We start from the raw sequence: 15,630 nt of genomic DNA, 5'->3' as shown, positions 1-15,630 counted from the left end.
CACAATTCACTAAAGTTGTTCCCTTGCAATATACACTCGAGACTGTAAGGTGAACCGAAGTAATCCGGTTGTGCGCTAATGGGAGGGCAGTTAAAAGTGTCTGGAGTGTCCCCCAGATCAGGGGGGCAATTGATCTAATATTTATTTTGTCCCCCCCCCCCCCCCCAAAGTGCTAATGGGTGTTTATTTAGATCGAGCCGTGACCTAATACTGCCCGCGGCTGCTGGGTGTAGCTGCCAGCTGGGTGTGGCTCGACCTGCTGTCACTCCCTCCCTCCCTCCATATATATATATATATATCCGGCTACTCAAGCCGTTTTGCCACAGGATACCCACCCCATCCTCCCAGCGACTCCTAGCCACCCGCAGCCATGCCTAGCATCACCAGCGGCTCGTCGCAGCGCCGGTCCTCCAGCCGGGCCGGGCCCAGCTTCTCCAGCCGATCGGCGCAAAGTAGCTCGTCGTGGGCCAGGAGCCCCGCCGTCCGAAGCACCTCCAGTCGCAGCTCGGCGATCCTCCTGGGCAGCACCGGCGCCCTGATGGCCGGCGGGATGATGAGCGCTTCCTCGTCCGAGAAACAGACCATGCAGAACCTCAACAACCGCCTGGCCCTCTACCTGGAGAAGGTCCAGTTCCTGGACACCAGCAACCGCGATTTGGAGCGAAAGATCACCGCGCTGCTGGAAGAGAGGAAACCGGTGAACAAAGACATCAACCCCATGCTGGCGCAAGCATATTCCCTGAACAAACAGGTACCAACATTCCCAGAATTGCAGCCGCTTCCCCTTTCCTTTTTTCCCCAAAAATCGTTGATTACGAAACTTTGAAACAAACTTTTGCCCCGCAACAAAGCTCACTTTGAATCGCATTGTGTGTTTAAAAGCAGCTATAAAACGATCACAGAACCAGTTTAGTTTCCATTCGGTGCCGTAAATTACTCTTTTTTCCCCCCCAGTTTCACTGGAAAATTACAATCAGTAAAGAAATGACACACGGGTAAATATTTGCTGGCTGGGTGTGGTGCTATCACAAAAATATCTCACCCCGGACAATGGTTCCACCCAGCATTAAATTGCGATTCATTGTGTTAATTAAACAGGCGGACGTGTTTACCGGGAGAAATTAATCAAAATTTTTCAGTTGTCACAAAAAAAGTCCAAATAAATACCTGATCCACTGGTGGTCGCGGGCAGACCGGTTATTTAAGGTCCGTGTTGTGTTTTGTTTTTGCCCAGGCGAGAAGTTTGGACAATAAATAAGTTTATTCCGGGCAGCATTATATATCCCTCAATAATTCCCATGTAACGGGATGTACATACTTGCCATTCCTGTTTACACCCAGGGTTGGACTGAAAGCAGCCTGTCAAACGGGTTGCAGTCTAATTGTCTCCAGGCACCGAGAGCTGTCGAGAAGCCGCAGAAACGGCAGCTCCGGCTCCCGCTGCACACGGAGAGACATGCATCAAATGTACAGTCAAAATAAAATCGCCCGCAGCTTCAAACAAAAGCAAATTATAACGTAATAAAACAGCTACAGGTGTTTTTTTTTTAAAGGGGAAGGTGCGTTTAAACATCTGATGTCAAGTCTGTTTTTATTTCAAACGGCAGCATCCAAGTGTCAAATTTCCCTCAATATTATTCTATTTGCTTTTTAGATCCACGATCTCATAATGAACAATGCCGCGATCTTGCTGCATATTGACAACGCCAAGCTGAGCGCCGAGGATTTCAGAATGAAGTTTGTACCATCAATCTTGTTTTTGCTGTTTAATCCGGCCAAATTCAGTTTTCTGCCTAGATTGATCTATTTCTCAACTTGATAGATTTCTATTAATGTATTCATATGTCTGTACCGGTAGAGGAGGGGGTTAAAATGCGAGGTTCTCGGTGCCTTGTGCGATGGTGTTGCTTTAATTTGGAAGAAAAATAGGTCTCTAGATTTACGCCTTTGGTTCCCATGCAGGATGGAGTCTGAATCTTGCGTTCGGCAAACTGTGGAGAGCGATATAGACCGCTTGAGACGAGCCAAGGAGGAATATGATGGCAGCGCGTCGGCTCTAAGGAACGAAGGGGACATGTTATCTGAAGAGCTTCTGTTCCTGAAAAAGAACCACCAAGAGGTGAGAGCGGCGAGCTGGCCCCCCACAGTCAGCTGCTGCCAACATTGATCGCTGGAGTCCCTGTGCACATTTAGTTTCAGACCTGACTGCTTCAGGGCATTGCTTTTCCATGACATGGAATCCCGTTGTCCCTAAACATAGAACGACACCAATGATTGGGCCGGAATTTGCGGTGGGCAACAACGCAGTAGTTATTACCCCCATTTGAAACTGACGGCAACTTCTGGATGTGCTGCACACGCGGAAATCCTGAGGTTGCGGTCCGACCGGTCCGACGCTGGTAGCGCTGCGCCCCCACCTCAGCCGGCAATCAGGGAAACTGACGCGAACTTGGGCTTTTCCGCGGTAATAGCGCTGTTAGACACCCCATGAAATGTCAAGTCTTGTTATATTAGGTGCAACTGGAGTTTAACAGCGTATCCACTGCTAAACAAACATTATAGCCTTGAAAAACTAATTTTAATTTTATGGAGTGTCAAATTTCCCCATTATGATAAAATCCTAAATTTTTAAGAAACTTGAACAAACTTCAAAACTTTTTTTAAACCTGAAATATCATGAACAAACTTCAAAACTTTTTTTTATGATAGTTCAGGTTTAAAAAAAAGTTTTGAAGTTTGTTCATGATATTTCAGGTTCGATCTTATCCCCCAGGCAATCTTTGTTCCGCTCACTGTAGCATTTTTTTTAAGTCTGGATAAAAGCAGCTTCTCATTTCCTGGTTCCCTGTTTGTGAGCATTCTACAATGTGATTGGCTGCTTAGACAGCTTGTTGATGTCACAGCAGCTTTGCACAAGGGATTCCCCACCGCACTGCGCTGAAATCACTTGATCGTCGAAAAAGGCAAACTTCTCGCCATAAAGATTGCGAGACCGCCAGATCTTTGTGGGAAGCTTTCTCTGGGGCTAGCGGTAAACGCTTTTGCTTCGCCACTGACCGCAAATTCCGGGCCCTAGAACTTACAGCACAAATATAGGCCATTCGGCCCAACTGGTCTGTGTGGGTGTTTATGCTCCACACAAGCATCCTCCCACCCTATTTCATCTAACCCTATCAGCATATCCTACTATTCCTCATGTAATTATCCAGCTTCCCCTTAAATGCATCCTCAACTACTCCCTGCGGTAGCAAGTTCAACTTTATAATCACTCTCTGGGTAGAGAAGTTTCTCCTCATTTCCTTATTGGATTTATTAATGACTATCTTATATTTACGACCCCTAGCTTTGGACTCCCCACATTGTCCTCAGTCGTGTGCAGTCCCTCTAAACGAACTGTAACAAAAAGAAAGAAATACTTGGATTTATATAGCACCTTTCACGACCACCGGATGTCTCAAAGTGCTTTACAGCCAATGAAGTACTTTTGGAGTGCAGTTCCTTTTGTAATGTGGGAAACGAATGTAAGGAAAAGAGTTTATGCCCATGAATGACTGTGGATTGCAGAGGTACTGGAGGGAAGCACATAATGAAGAGAATTGCATGTCGTGTGACAAATGAAATGTTAGAATCACACTGTCTGTCATCATTTGATAGGAAGTGAATTCCCTCAGAGCACTGTTGAAGAATAATCAAGTTAGCGTGGAGGTGGAATCTGTGCAAGGACCTGATATTGCTGCCATAATTGCAAAGGTCAGAGCTGACTACGAGGAAGTGGTTACAAAAAACAAGGTGGATGCACAAGCCTGGTACCAATCCCAGGTAAGCACTCTGAAAGCTGGATTCGGAGTTTCCAATCAACATCTTTTAGTCACACAATATCTCCATGTATCTGTACTTCTCTGCCTTGTTCTTCTTACGCTAGAAATACAAAACATTTTCTATGGAAAACACAGAAATTTATATTTCATCCCAGGGACCATTGGTCTCGTCCACACAGTTCTGAAATTGCAGAACATTTTATACAGATGGTGAATAAAACTTACTGCATACAAACAAAACAAATAATCATTATAGAAGGTTTGGAAAAAGTAACAGTATTGTGAATGTTACACATTTCTACAAGATTGGTTATGAATGTGGCACTGCCACAACACGATTGGCCACAACTGTATGAACTATGGATTTGTTTGTAGATATAATTAGAATGTATACATTTTTCAGAATTTAGTTGCAAACTTGAAGTTTTCCCTCTGACTGTTTCTGCATCAGTCTCCAGTTCCAACACGTCAGGTATATCAGAATTTACAGTGTTTTTATTTTTGATACAGGTGCAACTGATCAACACTGAAGTAGAACAAAACAGTAAAGTACTCGACGCTGCCAAGGCAGAATTCAGCAGCAAACGACAAACAATCCAAACCCTGGAGATAGAGCTGGAAACCCTTAAGAAGCAGGTACTAGTGTTTCCTCAAATTAGCCAGTGTAAGACAGCACAATATCAACCTGATAGATTCTGTCAAATGGATAATGGATGATATAACAAAATGCAATATGGTGATAAATAATTAGCAGAGGTACCTGAAGAAGTAGCATATAGATTCTCTTGAAGACTGGTCCAGATTTAACCCCTTTTATGAAGGTTTACTCTAATATTGTGGCATTTTAATGTCAATATCATCCATCTTCCATTGGGAAAATGGATAAATTGGTCGGCAGACATCTAACATCAACCGAATGTCTGGGTGATTGCCAAGAGCTGACACAACTTGTTTGAAGAATTAGGACCCCTAACCTTCAGTCAATATTTAGAGTTTATAGGATGTTCCTCCAAGTAAACTGAGAATTGATGAAAGTTGTGATCCAAATGAGAAGGAGCTTGATTTATAATCTGTTGCCTTAAATCCTGGCTGCAGCAGAATTGAGCTGCCACAAAGATATTGCTAAAAGTGCAAATTCTCCCGAAATATTCTCCCTAAATAATGGCGATATTTCAAACTTGATGGGGCTGAAATTGGGCCCCATCCCAAACTGGGCGCACCTACCGTTTGGAAACATTTTCTCCGCCCCGGCTGTGAGGCAGAAGTGCCCTTGCAGCTAGTCGGCCACTTTGACCAATCATCAACGCCGTGCTGGTGACGTCAGCGTGACGCGGATGTGTCATATCGCACTGAAAGTCACAATGTTCCTCCCCTTCAGTTAAAGGGGAGGGCTGCTGCGAACTCTGCAGAGTTTTTAGTTAGGTCCACTGGGCCACCAGCGAGGGTTTCGGCTGAGCCAGTGGCCTGGCACCCAAGAAGGAGTGAGAGGCTGCCTGTTGGTGGCCTGGCCGAACCCGGGGGCATAATTGTCGGCCCGACCTGGCAGTCGGCCAACAATAAAAAATGATATGGCGACCGCGGCAGCACGACCTCCCCTTTAAGGGCCCAGCCACAGACAGCTCCCCACTTGGGAAAGCTGTTAGTGGCACCTACTGGCAGCGCCGCCGCTCCCGCGGGACAATTCCGTGCCGGGGTCGGAAAGGGGGTCACTGCCGGTCAGTAAGGGGTCGGTGTGTGCCGGACGTGGCGCGAAAACAGGCGGAGCGGATACCCGTCCCCGCTGTTACTGGCCCGGGAGCAATTTCGGAAGGGTCAGCCCATCCATCTGCTCCCGGTCGGTAAGGTCTCTCCGCTCCATTCCTGCCTCTGAGAGGCGGTAATGGAGCTTACGAAGGGAGTCAATTTAGGCCCTGAGGTAATAGATCTTTGAGAATTTTGAAAAGTTCAAAATCCTTTCTGCCCCACCCACAGCTTGTTACAGTGATGATCACATCTTAAATGCTTCAGGCATTGTCTATTAAAACTATAGAAACATAGAAAATAGGTGCAGGAGTAGGCCATTTGCCCTTCGAGCCTGCACCGCCATTCAATGAGTTCATGGCTGAACATGCAACTTCAGTACCCCATTCCTGCTTTCTCGCCATACCCCTTGATCCCCCTAGTAGTAAGGACTACATCTAACTCCTTTTTGAATATATTTAGTGAATTGGCCTCAACAACTTTCTGTGGCAGAGAATTCCACAAGTTCACCACTCTCTGGGTGAAGAAGTTTCTCCTCATCTCGGTCCTAAATGGCTTACCCCTTATCCTTAGACTGTGACCCCTGGTTCTGGGCTTCCCCAACATTGGGAACATTCTTCCTGCATCTAACCTGTCTAAACCCGTCAGAATTTTAAAAGTTTCTATGAGATCCCCTCTCATTCTTCTGAATTCCAGCGAATAGTAGCCCAGTTGATCCAGTCTTTCTTGATATGTCAGTCCCGCCATCCCGGGAATCAGTCTGGTGAACCTTCGCTGCACTCCCTCAATAGCAAGAATGTCCTTCCTCAAGTTAGGAGACCAAAACTGTACACAATACTCCAGTTGTGGCCTCACCAAGGCCCTGTACAACTGTAGTAACACCTTCCTGCCCCTGTACTCAAATCCCCTCGCTATGAAGGCCAACATGCCATTTGCTTTCTTAACCGCCTGCTGTACCTGCATGCCAACCTTCAATGACTGATGTACCATGACACCCAGGTCTCGTTGCATCTCCCCTTTTCCTAATCTGTCACCATTCAGATAATAGTCTGTCTCTCTGTTTTTACCACCAAAGTGGATAACCTCACATTTTTCTACATTATACTTCATCTGCCATGCATTTGCCCACTCACCTAACCTATCCAAGTCACTCTACAGCCTCATAGCATCCTCCTCGCAGCTCACGCTATGACCGTGATGTTACAGTTAATATACAGAGAAAGCAAAGAATCTATATTAACGACTTGGAAGAAGGGACTGAGTGTAACGTAGCCAAGTTTGCTGATGATACAAAGATGGGAGGAAAAGCAATGTGTGAGGGGGACACACAAAATCTGCAAAAGGACAAAGAGCAAGTTATTATTTAAATGGAGAAAGATTGCAAAGTGCCGCAGTACAACGGGACCTGGGGGTATTTGTGCATGAAATCAAAAGGATAGTATGCAGGCACTGCAAGTCATCAGGAAAACCAATGGTATTTTGGCCTTTATTGCAAAGGGGATGGAGTATAAAAGCAGGGAAGTCTTGCTACAGCTATATAAGGTATTGGTGAGGCCACACCTGGAATACTGCATGCAGTTTTGGTTTCCATATTTACGAAAGGATATACTTGCTTTGGAGGCAGTTCAGAGAAAGTTCAGTAGGTTGATTCCGGCGATGAGGGGATTGACTTATGAGGAAAGATTGAGTAGGTTGGGACTCATTAGAAATAAGAAGAATGAGAGGTGATCTTATCGAAACGTATAAGATTATGAGGGGGCTTGACAAGGTGGATGCAGAGAGGATGTTTCCACTGATGGGGGAGACTAGAACTAGAGGTCATGATCTTAGAATAAGTGGCCGCCGATTTAAAACAGGCGAAGAGAAATTTCATCTCTGAGGGTTGTAAATCTGTGGAATTCGCTGCCTCAGAGAACTGTGGAAGCTGGGACATTGAATAAATTTAAGACAGAAATAGACAGTTTCTTAAATGATAAGGGGTTAAGGGGTTATGGGGAGCAGGCAGAGAAGTGGAGCTGAGTCCATGATCGGATCAGCCATGATCTTATTGAATGGCGGAGCAGGCTCGAGGGGCTGTATGGCCTACTCCTGTTCCTATTTCTTATGTTCTTAAAGACTTGCATTTATATAGCGCCTTTCATGACCTCAGGGTGTCCCAAAGCACTTTACAGCCAATGAAGTACTTTTGAAGTGTTGTAATGTCGGAAAAGCAAGGTGAGTTTAAAGGTATAAAATAAGTTGTTAAAAATTTCAATTTCATTTTAATAAAAGAAACACCAATTGGAATTTAAAAAGGATGTTAACGAGGTGTTGCAACTTTAATATGATTATGAACCTCACAACATTTAGCTGCAGCTTGCTAGCAAGTGAAATTTTCATAAGTTTGTATGTCACAATTTCTGGATTTTCCTGCAACAGTACCTAATCATATGTTTGTTTTACTGCAGGCATTAAGGTGCCGTTCAGGGACAATTGTATTTTGTGAACCAACTTTTACAGTTTTAGCTCATTGGTGTAACTTTTCTTTATCTATACAGATGATAGGACTGCAAAATATATTGGGAGAGACTGAAGAAAGATATGGAATGGACTACCATAAGCTGTATAAAATCGTCTCCAAATTGGAAGCCGACATGCTCAAGATACGTAATGATATGTTGCAGAAAAAAGAAGATTACGAAGCTCTTATGAAAAGCAAACTAACTCTGGAAGCAGAGCTTTGCGAGTACAGGCGCTTACTTACTGGAGAAATGAGGTACCAGCAATATTTTGCAACAAAAAAACAATTGTTAAGGTTTCCTTTTTGTCAATGCTATAATTAAATACTTCAACAGGAAAATAAGATTGAGCGCTGATTTCCAAACAAAGGCTGCAGCCATGAGAATGAAAAGTTCTGGCACAAAGGTGCATGGTAACCGAAGGCAACCTGTCCTAAACTCATTCGCCAATAATCTTCACAGGAGTCTGCGACCTCCCACCCTAACCTCAGCAGAAACCCCGGAGAGATGGCGTAAATGGTCATTTTTGCTGTTTCTTCAAGGATTTCGCCCAAGTTACAGCAGCACCCCAGCAAAAGATTTACCGCATTGTGTCCACAGACCAAACTAAGCCATATTCTCTTAATTTTGGCTCAGCTGGCAGCCCTGTGATTTAAAGCTCCTCTCCAGAGGTTGAGCACATAATCTAGCACTGAGGGAGTGTTCCAGTGTGAAAGATGCTGCCTTTCAGATGAGACAGTAAACTGAGGCACCATCTGTCTTGTATATAATCCCACAGCACTATTTGAAGGGCGTGTTCCATATTTATGCGATGGGTAGACGGAAAGCAGCGCAGTTTTATTACACAATATGCAAACCTGTTTCGGAATTCTCATGTCATTTTCATTTTAGAGTAAGCATTATTTAATTAGGCAGAGAGTTAACTGTATCTCTATTAGATTTGCTTTGAATGTACTTAACAAACTGCATAGCATGTCAATTTTGTGACTTACAACTGTTTTTCTTCTAATCATTATAGCATAAAGGCTCCCCCACGTCCACCCACACCTCCACGTAAGTATTTTTAAAATTCATTCATGGTATGAGGGCGTCGCAGGCAAGGCCAGCATTTATTGCCCATCGCTAGTTCATGTAGAGAATGTGTGCAAAATCATGTGGTATATCTTTATTATTATAGTCCATAACTTCCAATGCTTCATCCCACTTGGATAAATTAATACTGCGCTCGTTTCCTGCTTAAAGAATATAGAATATGATCTATTTTATATCTGACAATTGCAAACATCTAAACATCCCATTTAAAGTTATTTATGATGACAATATTTCACATTTATTTCTCAAAATTTTCTCCACTGTTTTTTCCCTGGTCTCCGAGTCACATACCATAACCTGCTGGCTTTTCTAGGCTACGAGTAAGTGTGCAACTCCTGAGAATGGATACACAGTGACAACTGTCCCTCCAGGTTTCCAATCACGCTGCTTCAAGGCTTCAGACTTCCAACATTAAAGTCAACAATCCCATTTTCAAAAAGCCTACTCTCGACCACCTCCATCCTCTCCAATTACTGCTCTACCTTTAATCTCCTTTTCTGCTCGAATGTCCTTAACCATGTCATAATCACTCAGCTAATGCCCACCTCTCCATCTCTTCCTGTTTTAAATCCTTTCAGTCCAATTTGCCCTGTCACCCTAGTCAAAGTCATTACTGACCTGAATCATGGCTGCAACTATAGTATGTTATCTCTCGTACTCCTCAACCTCAACAGCATCAACTACTCCACCATCTCTCTGTGATCCATCTCCATGGCAGTGCATTCACTCGGTCCCCCTTCTAATTGTCCCAACTTAGCCAGCACAGTTCCTGCAATGGCTATTCCTTCTGCCCCCACATGGTCACCTGACATGTGCTCCAAACTTCCATCCTTGGTCCTCTACTTTTCCTCAGAAGAAACATAAGAAATAGGAACAGGAGTAGGCCATTTGCCCCCTCGAGCCTGCTCTGCCATTCACTAAGATCATGGCTGATCTGATCCTGGACTCAGCTCCACTGCCCTGCCCGCTCCCCATAATCCTTTATTGTTCAAAATTCTATCTATTTAAAAAATATTCAATGACCCAGCCTCCACAGCTTTCTGGGGCAGAGAATTCCACAGATTTACGACCCGAGAGAAGAAATTTCTCCTCATCTCAGTTCTAAATGGGCGGCCCTTTATTCTTAAACTATGCCCCTAGTTTTAGATTCCCCCATAAGGGGAAACATCCTCTCTGCATCTACCTTGTCGAGCCTTATCTTATATGTTTCAATAAGATCACCTCTCCATTTTCTAAGCTCCAATGAGTATAGGCCCAGCCTTTAGACTTTTCTAATCACTGACATCATGGGGTCAGCTTTCATATACATGGCAGTGACACCCAGCTCTATCTCTCCGCAATCACCCTCAGCTCATGGTCACCACCATGCTGTAGGACTGCTTGTCTGACGTCAAATTACAGATGAACAGTCAGATAATCTTTAATATAATTAAATCCCATCATGTTAGTCAGATGTGACAATTATAACATTAAGATTTAAAAATTCAATTTTAATGTCATATCCCTTTTTTGCTTGACAGCTGAAGTCACAACAAGGAAAATCATCAAAGTCATCACAACAACTTTGGTTGATGGCAAAATTGTTGATGAATCAAGTGAAGTTGAAGAATTTAATTCGCTAAATTAAGATTAAACAAAATGAATGCTCATAAATGTATAAACTGTGGTCTTGTGAAATATTATGCATCAAACGGAATCTATGTTACTGGGGTATAATGGTAGTATAATGATAATTGAAGCATTGAGCTGCTATAATAATCTTCTATAAAGTGCTTGGATTTTCTACTTTATCCACTGTATGTAATGACATAAATATAAACTCGAATAAATGTTTTAACTCATGTCCATGGTGCATTAGTGTGCAGTCATTACTCTTACAACTGTCCAAGTAACAAATAGATTTAGTAAGCAAACCCAAGGAAGGACCTCCATATTAGAGGGCTCCATTACATTTCATATAGTTTCCATAATAAGCTTTTATATTTTCTAGTATAAAGAATTTTCCCTTTTTCAAAGGTTGGTGATAAATTGTTTTATTTACAACAACAACAACTTGCATTTATATTGCACCCTTAATGTAGTAATACATCCCAAGGCACGCCACAGTAGCGTAATTGATATGAGCCAAAGAAGGAGGCATTAGGATAGGTAACCAAAAGGTTGGTCAAAGAGGTAGGTTTTAAGGAGTATCAAAGAAGGAAAGAGAGAGAGGGAGAGCCAGAGAGGTTTAGGGGGAGAATTCCCGAGCTTGAGGCCTAGGCAGTTGAAGGCACGACCACCAACGGTGGGGCAAAGGAAGTCAGGGATGCACTAGAAGCCAGAATTGGAGGAATGCAGAGATCTTGGAAGGTTTTAGGGCTGGGGGAGTTTGCAGAGATAGGGAGGGGTGAGGCTATGGAGGGATTTGAACACAAGGATGAGAATTTTAAATTCTCAGACATGCATTAGAAGACCGGGAGCCAATGTAGGTCCATGAGCACAAAGGTGATTGTAGATCGGGACTTGGTGCGAGCTAGGATGCAGCAGCGGAGTTTTGTGAAGGGTGGAAATTCATCTAGGGTGCAAGGTGGGAGGCCAACAAGGAGAGCATTGGAACAGTCGAGGCTGGAGCTAACAAAAGCATTGATGAAGGTTTCAGCAGTAGCTGGGTTGAGGCAAGGGTGGAGATGGATGATATGGAGGTGGCATAGGCGGCCTTGGTTATACAGTCGGAAGCGCAGCTCAGGGTCAAATAGGATGTCAAGGTTGCGAACAGCCTGGTTCAGCTTGAGACAGTGGCCAGGGAGGGGGATGGAATCAATGGCTGAGGAACAGAGTTTGTGGAAATGTCTGAAGACAGTGGCTTCGGTCCTCCCAATGTTTCATCGGAGAAAATTTCTGCTCATCCAGTGGTGGATGTCAAACAAGCAGCCTAACACTACAGAGGCAGAGGAGGGGATCAAGCAAAATGGTGTTGAGGTAGAGCCGGATGTCGGTGTACAGGAGGAACCTGACATTGTGTTTTCGGATGATGTCACCGAGGGACAGCATGTAGATGAGAAGTAAAAGCAGGCCAAGGATAGATCCTTTGGGGACTCCAGAGGTAACTGTGTGGGAGTGGGAAAAGAAGCCATTGCAGAAGATTCTCTGGCTATGACTGAATAGATAAGAATGGAACCAGATGAGGGCAGTCCCACCCAGTTGGACGACAGAGAAGGGGTGATAGAGGAGGATGGTGTGGTCAACCATATCAAAGGCTGCTGACAGATTGAGAAGGATGAAGAGGGATAGTTTACCATGGTCACAGGCACATAGGATGTCAGTTCTGATTTTGATTAGGGTAATTTCCATGTTGTGGAAGGAGTGCAAACATGGAGTTGCAGAAAAGATGGTCATAGATTTGGAGGCAATAACACGTTCAAGAACTTCGGCGAGAACAGGAAGGTTGAACATATTATTCGAAGGAGGGGGTAATTTTAACTGGAAGAAGGTTTTGAGCAGGGCAAAGGTCAAACCCACTCAATGCCAAGTTTAGAGGCAAGGACTATTTGAAATGCCCGTTCTCATTTGCATCCAGCCGACCTGCTCCCCAACAAAAGGGGCAGAAACAGTTGGTCAACATCGCGGGGCCTGGAGGCCATCCACCATCATAAAAGGGAAGGGATCATCAGGGCTGTTGGGCAGGTGGGAAAGGGGCTTGGGGGTGGATGCAGCCTTGGGTAGCAGAGGCCCAGACTTTCCTCGGGAGGTCAGTGTGATATATTCACAGAGAACACAGAGCTTCCTACATGGCAGGCAGCTCTCTCGGAAGCCTCCGGAAATCTGCCTGGTTCTGTTTAATTATTAACTGTGCAATTGCAGTACACAATACGTCCGCATCCACAGTGTGGAGCTACAAATATTACAAGCTTACAGACATTACACTTCTCCCTCCTTAATGAAGAAGTTATTATAACAAACATCATACATAACTTTCATGTTTTATACATAACACAGGATCTAAACTTATTTTTTTTCTATATTTACAAATTTAACTTTACCACTTGTTTTCTGTTCCGAAGAGGATACCTTCGCTCTCGAACAGAACCTTCCAAACATGGTGTCAAATCTAAACTCATTCGAGGCTCATCCTGAGGAATGTTTTCCTCCACGGAATTTCCTTGATTTTCATTTGAACTCACTCTAACTTCAGGCTCTTTGTTTTCCTGACTCGGACTCAGACTTTCATTCTGATTCTCTCCTGGATTTGTTTCCAGTACATTGGATTTAGGATTTGCTACTGGTGTATCAAAACTATCTGATGAGTCAGACATAATTGAATCATTCCTACCTTCAACTCCTTCCATGTCTGTAAGTAAAATATGATCAATATGAACAAACCTAGCCTGTCCATTATCAAACATCTTTACCAAATATGTGCGAGGACCACATATCTTCACCACTCTTCCTGGTAACCACTTTAACCATTTATGATGATGGTTCTTCACTCTCACCTTCTGGTTTAATTTCACACTTCTCTCTTTTACCCTACCTCTATTATGATTCTCTTTCTGTCTTAATTGTCTCTCTTCTACGGACTGTGCCAAATTTGGCTTTAACAACGAGAATCTGGTTCGTGGCTGTCGTTTGAGAAACAACTCTGCTGGGGTTCTACCAGTAGTAGTATGAGGAGTATTTCGATATGTAATCAAAAAATTAGCCAATTTGTGATCCAATGACAACTGTCATTTCCTTGGATTTGGATCTAACATTTGTTTTATGAGGGCACGTTTTACAATTTGTACAGTGCGCTCTGCTGCACCATTCGAAGCAGGATGGTATGGTGGAACCTTGGTATGTTTCACACCATTTTTGCTCGTGAATTGTGCAAATTCTTATGAACGAAATTGTGGTCCATTATCCGAAACAATTTCTTCAGGGAGGCCAAATGAAGAAAATAATTTTCGTAAAATGTCCAATGTTTTACTTGTTGTTATTTTCCACATTGGAAACACCTCAACTCACTTCGAATGGCTATTAATCACAATGAAAAATTGTTGTCCTTCTAACTCAGCAAAATCCATATGTAGCCTTTGCCACACCCTGGGAGGCCATTTCTATGGCTGTAATGGTACTGATGGTGGTTGCTTGCTTACCGATTGACATGTCATATACTGACTCATAATGTACTCTATATCTTTATCAAGACCTAGCCACCATAAATAACTACGTGCAAAACTCTTGGTCAAGCACATTCCCAGGTGCTGATCATGGAGGTCTCCTAATAATTTGGACCTGAATTTATTTGGTATAACCACTCTTGCACCCCACATGATACAATCTTTATTGACTGATAATTCATTCCTATGAATGAAGAATGGATGTGTATCTTTGTCTGTTACCTGGTTTGGCCATCCATTTGCAATATAATCATACACCTTTGACATCACTGGGTCACGTTTAGTTGCTCTACCAATCTCTTCAGCTGTGACAGTTCATCAATGTATAAAAAATAAAACACTTCGGGTGTAACTTGTGATGGGGAAGGCAATCTAGACATTGCATCAGCATTACTGTGATCAGCTGATCGTCTATTCAATATCATATATATATGCTGACAAAATCAAAGCCCATTTCTGCATGCGGGCTGCAGCTAATGTTGGAACTGGGGACTTTGGATGGAGGATTGTTTTTAGGGGCTTATGGTTCGTAACGATGGTAAACTTACGACCATACAAGTATTTGTGAAACTTTTTGACCCCAAAAATTAATGCCAAAGCTTCCCTTTCAATTTATAATTACTCTCACTGGCACTGAGAGTGCATGAAGCAAAAGCAATTGGTCTCTCCTCCCCACTACTTGATACATGAGAGATCACTGCCCCAACGGAGAGGCATCACATGCTGGCTTAATCTCCTTAGATATGTCATAGTGAACTAACATGGTGCTCTCTACCAATTTGCTTTTACATTCCTTGAATGCTGTATTGCATTCTTTTGACCACTTCCAATGGACCTGTTTTTTCAAAAGTTCATTCAGTGGATGTAATACTGTAGCCAAATTTGGTAGGAACTTCCCATAATATTTCAAAAGACCCAAGAATGAATGAAGTTCAGTGACATTCCTGGGAGTGGGTACATTTCTGATCAAATCCAATTTTTCCATGGTTGGATGTAAACCATCTTTATCCACTCTGTACCCTAAGTACTCCACTGAGTTTTTAAATAATTCATACTTATGAGCAGACACTCGTACTCTGTGCTTCTCTAGCCGTTTGAGGACTTCATTCAATATGTTATTATGAATTTGCCTATTTGGTGCTGAAATTAGTATGTCATCCAAATAACATACTACCCCTTCAATACCAATTTGCTTTTACACTCCTTAAATGCTGTATCGCATTCTTCTGACCTCTTCCAATGGACCTGTTTTTCAATAGTTCATTCAGTGGATGTAATACTATAGCCAAATTTGGTAGGAACTTCCCATGATAGTTCAAAAGACCTAAAAATGAACGAAGTTCA

The 15,630-nt window shown here is 43.2% G+C and overlaps 1 protein-coding gene across 1 annotated transcript; it reads left to right on the top strand.

Moving 5' to 3' along the window:
• Positions 1 to 332: 332 nt before the first annotated feature.
• On the top strand, positions 333 to 10,955 carry LOC139232905 (keratin, type I cytoskeletal 18). The gene is made up of 8 exons (XM_070863399.1): positions 333 to 751; positions 1,655 to 1,737; positions 1,963 to 2,119; positions 3,655 to 3,819; positions 4,329 to 4,454; positions 8,096 to 8,313; positions 9,075 to 9,109; positions 10,669 to 10,955. Exons 1-8 carry the CDS (start codon positions 371 to 373, stop codon positions 10,773 to 10,775), a joined length of 1,272 nt encoding a protein of 423 aa, XP_070719500.1. The 5' UTR covers positions 333 to 370; the 3' UTR covers positions 10,776 to 10,955.
• The last annotated feature ends 4,675 nt before the right edge of the window (positions 10,956 to 15,630 follow it).

This window comes from Pristiophorus japonicus, chromosome 20 (genome assembly GCF_044704955.1).
Source record: "Pristiophorus japonicus isolate sPriJap1 chromosome 20, sPriJap1.hap1, whole genome shotgun sequence".
NCBI classification, from domain to species: Eukaryota; Metazoa; Chordata; class Chondrichthyes; family Pristiophoridae; genus Pristiophorus; species Pristiophorus japonicus.
The sequence above is the reverse complement of the archived record's forward strand: the minus strand, read 5'-3'. Positions and strand labels throughout refer to the sequence as shown.